This window comes from Etheostoma cragini, chromosome 14 (genome assembly GCF_013103735.1).
Source record: "Etheostoma cragini isolate CJK2018 chromosome 14, CSU_Ecrag_1.0, whole genome shotgun sequence".
Taxonomy (NCBI): Eukaryota; Metazoa; Chordata; class Actinopteri; order Perciformes; family Percidae; genus Etheostoma; species Etheostoma cragini.
In genome coordinates this window covers 24,540,665-24,548,164 of record NC_048420.1, presented here as the reverse complement: position 1 = coordinate 24,548,164, position 7,500 = coordinate 24,540,665, and the positions used below count along the sequence as shown (strand labels likewise).

At 41.2% G+C, this 7,500-nt stretch overlaps 1 protein-coding gene and 2 long non-coding RNA genes across 4 annotated transcripts in view; 1 reads left to right on the top strand and 2 right to left on the bottom strand.

Annotated features, from left to right (window-relative positions):
- Window positions 1-3,685, top strand: part of LOC117956515 — a 3,941-nt gene extending 256 nt beyond the window's left edge. Inside the window, exons 2-3 of the long non-coding RNA XR_004659300.1 lie at window positions 1,213-1,220; window positions 3,674-3,685. This is a non-coding gene — a long non-coding RNA (uncharacterized LOC117956515). The remainder of the gene's footprint in view (window positions 1-1,212; window positions 1,221-3,673) is intronic.
- LOC117956476 (oocyte zinc finger protein XlCOF6.1-like) overlaps window positions 1-7,500 on the bottom strand; it is a 59,752-nt gene that overhangs the window by 10,831 nt on the left and 41,421 nt on the right. The window contains exon 1 of one of the 2 annotated variants that reach the window (XM_034891558.1): window positions 5,401-5,673. The exons of the other annotated variant lie outside the window; for it this stretch is intronic. Within the exon in view, the coding sequence (XP_034747449.1) occupies window positions 5,401-5,593 (193 nt within the window). The 5' untranslated portion in view covers window positions 5,594-5,673. Of the gene's footprint in view, window positions 1-5,400; window positions 5,674-7,500 lie in introns of those variants that run through there. 2 annotated transcript variants of the gene reach the window in all.
- LOC117956507 lies at window positions 3,603-4,692 on the bottom strand. The gene is made up of 3 exons (XR_004659290.1): window positions 4,434-4,692; window positions 3,812-3,822; window positions 3,603-3,613 (listed from the first exon to the last, which is right to left on the bottom strand). It is a non-coding gene; the product is annotated as an uncharacterized LOC117956507 (long non-coding RNA).

Below are 7,500 nucleotides of genomic sequence, written 5' to 3'. Positions count from 1 at the left end.
AAAACCAAAAAGATACATGTGACTGCTAACATTTTTTTTACAACACATCAGTTTAACTTCGTCACATGAACGTAAATGCATCAACAGAATGGATTAAATACAAGGAGAGGCATAAAGTACTATATACATGTATCAATAAGGTATCTCCTGTGCAAAAAGAAAAGAAGCAGTTTAGTACAACAGTAAACACTGTGAATGGCCCCAACCAATCAGGGTTTGTTAACAAGGTTTGGGAGACTGAGGCTAGGTAGTTTATCAGAAAAAGAAGAGGGCCAAGATTGACCCCTGTGGGACCCCACTCAAGTCGTTTTCTTCGCAAAAAGAGCACTTTTGATTACTTTGAGTACTTACTGAAGTACCCAATGAAACACTTAACATTAAAAGCCAAAGGAACTTAGCTTAGCGAGTGTAATATAATTAACTAGAGTCAACAACAGTTAACAAGAGTTTCTGTGAAATCCAGAAACATTTTATATTAAGTCAAATAGTTGCGAATGATGAATTCCTGCTGCTCCCAATTAGGAGTCAAGCATTTTTTGCTGCCTTCAGCTTCTTTTGAAACTAAATGTGTCTTTTGGCTGTGGTAACAGCCACATGCAGAGAATCAAAGCAAAAGTCCTTCGACGTTCTGTGTGCGCGTCGCACACTCGCCATATCACGGCAGTTTCCTACTATGACAAACAGCCACAGCTCACCTCAAGCATGGAAAAACGCTATCAGTGGGCCTAAAGAAGTGTAAAATAGACATGAACCTTAACGTGAAGTTGAGATTTTTCATAACCTTTGGGAATTGCAATTTTATTTGTGTACAAACTGTAGCTTCATTCAGCTCATGAGTAACGTGTAAACAAATGTAAGCGATGGGATGCAAGTAGAAACTTTAGTTTCTTTTTAAGTAGGCCTTAGATCAAGAAAGATTGGAGACCCCTGGTATGGAAAAAAAGTCTAAATTGTGGACATTATACACGATGCACAGCCGTGTCAACCGGTGTCCAGATGCATATCCTGTCACACGGGGAGGTGCCGGGCTCATGTTTACACACTAACCCTCCACTGACTTGTTTTCATTCTCTGGATGTAGATGTGAGTTCCTGGCTGGTTCTGGTCCTCCACAGTCCTCTCCATCAGCTTCTGTTTCCATCTGTTCAGTTTGTACCAATGCACTACAAAATTCAAAGATATTTTAGAAGAGATCAGCGTCCAGAGTTACAGATCACAGCGTTCAGAGCATAGATTAAAATGAATAGAAAAGCCATTGAACTGTTTCCTGTGGTTGAAAGGAAATGGCCTTTCTATCCATTTTATTTATATTGATCAGAGAGTTCCAACCTGGCTTAGATTTTCTGGCTGCTCCTGGTCCACACTGGAGCTCCACGTCTGCTGCTTTCTGATGTCACTAACACAGGAAGTAGACAGTTCCTCTCCTGTGTGTGTTGTGTCATGTGAGTTTTCAAACTTCCACTCTGTGAAAAAGATTTCTTACAGACTGCGCAGCTGAAAGGTTTCTCCCCTGTGTGAGTCATCATGTGCATCTTTAAACTTCCCCTCTGTGTAAAAGATTTCTTACAGACTGCGCAGCTGAAAGGTTTCTCTCCTGTGTGTTGTTTCATGTGATTTTTTAAACTTCCACTCTGTGTAAAAGATTTCTCACAGACTGAGCAGCTGAATGGCCTCTCTCCTGTATGAGTTCTCGTGTGTGTCTGCAGACATTGCTTGTGGCCAAAGACTTTCCCACACTCAGAGCAACTGAAAGTTTTCTCTCCTGTATGAGTTATCATGTGCATCTTTAAATGTATATGTTGTGTAAAAGATTTCTTACAGACTGAGCAGCTGAATGGCCTTTCTCCTGTATGAGTTCTCATGTGTGTCTGCAGAGAGCGCTTGAGGCCAAATCTTCTACCACACTCAGAGCAGCCGAAAGTTTTCTCTCCTGTATGAGTTATCATGTGTCTCTTCAGTTCTGACTTGAAGCCAAATCTCCTTCCACACTCGGAGCAGCTGAAGGTTTTTTTAAATGTTGAATCATGTTTCAGAGAGTTTAAAGCTGACTGAGGTTCTCTGGTCTCCTTCCAGTCAGCACTGTCATCAGTCTCAGGTTCAGATGAGTCTCCAGTTTGGTTTTCAGTCTCTGGTTGTAAAAGTGGATGTGAGTTCCTGGCTGGTTCTGGTCCTCCACAGTCCTCTCCATCAGCTTCAGTTTCCATGTGTTGAGTTTCTCTGCTGGCTGGAGACTTCGCCTCTCTGTTCTGCTCAGTTTGACTCTGATGAAGCTTTGACGACTGAAGGTTGACGCATTTATGTCGTCTGACCTGTTGACGCCAGATAAATCCCTTGTTACAAACACTGCAGCTGTATTTTTTTTCTCCAGGGTGGACTCTCATGTGATCATACAGTCGTCCTCTAGTGCAAAATCTCCTCCCACACTCAGTGCAGCTGAATGGTTTCCTACATCTTGAAGCACGTTTCAGAGAGTTTAAAGCTGACTGAGGTTCTCTGGTCTCCTTCCAATCAGCACTGTCATCAGTCTCAGGTTCAGAAGAGTCTCCAATCTGGTCTTCAGTCTCTGGTTGTAAAAGTGGATGTGAGTTCCTGGCTGGTTCTGGTCCTCCACAGTCCTCTCCATCAGCTTCTGTTTCCATGTGTTGAGTTTGTCTCTGATGAAGCTCTGAGGACTGAGCTTCGTCTTCATCATCTTCACTCTTCACAGGGACAGGAGTGAATGGGAACTTGGTGATATCAGCTTCCTCCAGCCCTTGAAGCTGCTCTCCCTCCTGACTGCTCCACAGTTCCTCCTGTTCCTCTTTAATGTGTGGGGGGGCCTCTGGCTCCTGCTGGTCCACACTGGTGCTACACTCCTGCAGCTTAGGGGGAACGTCTTTTTTTACCACAGACACCTGCACAACATCTGCAGGAAATAGGAAATAGAATGAAACAGACACATTACTGACCACCAATAAAACTAAAGTCAAACAAATAAAAATGACAGGTAGTTTGTATTGTCATAGATATGAAAATCTTCTCCCACACTCAGAGTAGCTGAATGGTTTCTTACGTCTTGAATCATGTTTCAGAGAGTTTAAAGCTGACTGAGGTTCTCTGGTCTCCTTCCAATCAGCACTGTCATCAGCCTCCAGATCAGAAGAGTCTCCAGTCTGGTCTTCAGTCTCTGGTTGTAAAAGTGGATGTGAGTTCCTGGCTGGTTCTGTTCCTCCACAGTCTTCTCCATCAGCTTCTGTTTCCATGTGTTCAGTTCGTTTCTGATGAAGCTGTGAGGACTGAGCTTCCTCTTCATCATCTTCACTCTTCACAGGGACAGGAGTGAATGGGAACTTGGTGATATCAGCCTCCTCCAGCCCTTGAAGCTGCTCTCCCTCCTGACTGCTCCACAGATCCTCATGTTCCTCTTTAATGTGTGGGGGGGGCTCTGGCTCCTGCTGGTCAACATTGGAGCTACACTCCTGCTGCTCAGGGGGAACCTCTTCTTTTATCACAGACAGCGGATGAACATCTGCAGGAAACAGAATGAAACAGACACATTAATGACCACCACTCAACCCAATAATAACGAGATGTAGGTTGTATCGTCATAGATATGAAAATTTACACATTTAGTCTAAGAAACTAATACAAAGTAGCATAGCATAGCTTGTTAAGGTCAGCGTGCTGAAACCAGTTACAAAATGGAACCATTTAGGGTTGTCATGTATATATTGTCATCAATTAATCTTAACAAGATAACAAACAATTTGCATATTATTCTAAAGAATTTTTTAACTGAACTTTGGAGAATCAGTATTTTTTACTTAAGTACTTGACATAAAACTTAAAATGGCTATGAAATTGATTTCCTTCATCACTGGAGTAATATGCAGTCAAGATAATCACCGGGAAATGTATTTTTGCAGAAGTGTGGGGCAAAGAAAATAACTGAAACGCAGACCATTACTGAAGTGACATTTTCAATGCAGGACTTTAACTGTAACAGAGTATTTATAGTGTGGTTTTAGTACTTTTACTGCAGTAAAGTATCTGAATATTCCTTCCCCGTTGGTCTTATTCATTATTATTTAAAGGACAACACACATTTCTATAATCGTGCCAGTGTTAGCCAGCCAGCTAATTCTCCACGTCTCTTCTCTGTCTGTCTCTCTCTCTTTCTCTCACCCCCAACCGGTCGAGGAAAATGCCCCCCCCACCCTAAACCATGGATCTGCTCAAGGTTTCTGCCTCTTAAAAGGAAGTGTATCCTTACCGCTGTCACCTAGTGCTTGCTCTTGATGGGAACTGTTGGGTTTCTGTAAATAACATCCCAGAGTCCGGTCTAGACCTGCTCTTTCTGCTGTGAGATACCTGTTGTTGTGATTTAGCGCTATATTAATAAACTTGAAATTGAATTGAACCTTCTTTGTGGACCCGGAGCTGAGGGTTGAAACCAGCCCCGAAATCACCTTCACCAAACCCACCAGACTCCATGTAAATAATCACTACTTTTAGCGTGTATAGAGCAGCATATCTCCACCAGACTCCATGTAAATAATCACTACTTTTAGCGTGTATAGAGCAGCATATCTCCACCAGACTCCATGTAAATAATCACTACTTTTAGCGTGTATAGAGCAGCATATCTCCACCAGACTCCATGTAAATAATCACTACTTTTAGCGTGTATAGAGCAGCATATCTCCACCAGACTCCATGTAAATAATCACTACTTTTAGCGTGTATAGAGCAGCATATCTCCACCAGACTCCATGTAAATAATCACTACTCTTAGCGTGATTAGAGCAGCATATCTCCACCAGACTCCATGTAAATAATCACTACTTTTAGCGTGTATAGAGCAACATATCTCCACCAGACTCCATGTAAATATTCACTACTTTTAGCATGTATAGAGCAGCATACCTCCACCAGACTCCATGTAAATAATCACTACTTTTAGCATGTATAGAGCAGCATATCTCCACCAGACTCCATGTAAATAATCACTACTTTTAGTGTGTATAGAGCAGCATATCTCCACCAGACTCCATGTAAATAATCACTACTTTTAGTGTGTATAGAGCAGCATATCTCCGCATGTATAAGTGTGAATTAAGGGTTAATTTCAACCAGACCAGAGTGGTGATTGTTGGAACATTGGAAAGATGAACCAAGACGGCTTTTTTTTTTAATTTGTTTTAGTTTCTCTCCACTTTGAATGAAGTGTGTTTTACGATGATAAAAGTAGTGATTATTTCCATGGAGTCTGGTGGGTTGGCGACGGCCTGTTAAAGAGAGAAGATTCCAACAGATGTTATGAATAAATGCTTATTTCCATCCGTCCTATCGTCATATCGTCGCTGAGAGAAGAGAGCACAGGAAGGAGAGAAAGACCAGCTGAAGGTTTAATGGACTAACCTGCTCTGTGGACCCGGAGCTGAGGGTTGAAAACAGCGTCCAGTAGTTCCCGTTGTCGCTCGTTCTCCTCTTTTGAACGACAAAGTTCCTCCTCGTACTCTGCTATCGTTCTTTCAAACAGCCCAAATATCTCTTCAGCAGCCGCAGTTAGTCGCTGCTCCACCAACGCTCTCAGCATCTGGACTTTACACATTTTACCTCTTTCTAACACTACAAAGACCCTCTGCTAACACTCCTTTCTAAGAGACGCCATCTTGGTCAGAGGGGGAAGTTAGCCGCAGTCAGGACTACAGCTTCCGGTGGAGATCTGTTGGTGAGCTTCAAAATAAAAGTCATCAATTCATATTTATAATACAGGAAAGTTACAAGTAACATTACATTAAAATATAAACGGCCCTGACTCAGTTTAAAACTCGTTTTCAGCAGATGCCTTTTCTGCAGAAACACAAAACATGGTTCCAGCACGTCGGGAGGTGTTCCAGTTGATTAGCTCCAAAATAAAAGTCCCAAAGTGTTCCAGTTGCTTAGCTTCAAAATAAAAGTCCAAAACTTTTCAGGTTGCTTAGTTTAAAAAAGAAGAAGTCTGGAAGTGCATTAGGCTAGTTTGAAAAAAGAAAAAATAATGAAGAAAGACAAATATTTATTATAATTTAATATTTTATAATATATACATTTATTTATTAAATTTATATATATATATATATATATATATATATATATATATATATATATATATATATATATATATATTTAGCATTTTTAGAGCTTTGAGAAAACGAAGCAAATTAAAGATGATGGTAGTGCTGAGTTTAAAAATACAAGTCCGGAAAAGTTAAAGACTTCCTCAGAAATACATACAAAGAAGATTATAATTATAATGTACTTTTGGAAGAAAGACAAATACTTTTATTAGATTTTCACATTTTCAGAACTATAAAAAAAAGTTTAATTATAATAAATATACATGTTGTTACATTATCTCAACCTTACGCATGACGTTACAAAAACGAAGAACTCCCAGAGTCACTGCAGTACTTTTGAGACACCTTCCACCCCTGCTGGGTTTATCAGTATCAGAAATACTTTATTGATCCCCGAAGGGAAATTCGGAGTTATAGTTGCACAAATACGGAGTAACTGCAACAGGCTGCATGCACGTTGGTGCATGCACAGTCCCTTCAGATAAAGGATTAATGCAGACAGCAACATAGTATACAATACATAACAACATAAGGCACAGGACAACACACAGTACATGTGGTCACATTAGGGTGGGATTACAAGTATACAGTATACTGTAGGTAACAAAATTCATTGTACAAAGTCCTGTAAACTTCATTACCTCTTCACCTCTGCCACCGAGTTGTGCTTCTGAGTCATCGGAGCTCCCTGCCCCCGACAACTATTGTAGGATATATTTAGTTAATTATTGTGTGGAGGCTTTAAAATCCGACTGTTGTTCTCTGGCCTTGCTGACTGTCTGTGAGAAAAACCATGTGGCAGGATGAGTTTGAAAGGTAGTACCTTGGTACACTGGGGAGGTAATTTAAGCTTAACAAAAGAATCTTAGATCAGGAAGAACAGAGAGAGCATTGAGAGAGCAGAAGATAAAGAACAGACTATGTTCATGGGCCTGGGAGTGGGAGAGCGACCTCGCTTTAACGATGGGGTGAGGATAGAAGACAACACCTCGCCCAGGGATGGGCCGGGGCAAGAGGCATAGACAATGTGAGAACTCGAATAGTGGGCATCAGGTGGCAGATAAGGTTTTGTTTGTTTCTAGATCAAAGCTAAAAAAATAAGGGCGATACAGCCCATGCAATGGGCGCCCCCACCCTATTGAACAACCTCCCCGTGCATATTAAAGCTGCACAGACCTTACAAACGTTTAAATCGCTGCTGTAAGCCACAGCAAACGCACCTGTTTGCTGTGGCTTTTAACCCTCGTTAACCTGGATTCGGATGTTTTAAAGTGTTGTTTGTCTCCCTGTGATGTATTTTGGTTGGAGTGATTTTTACACGTGTTATTTACAGTGGGTACGGAAAGTATTCAGACCCCTTTAAATTTTTCACTCTTTGTTTCATTGCAGCCTTTTTCCA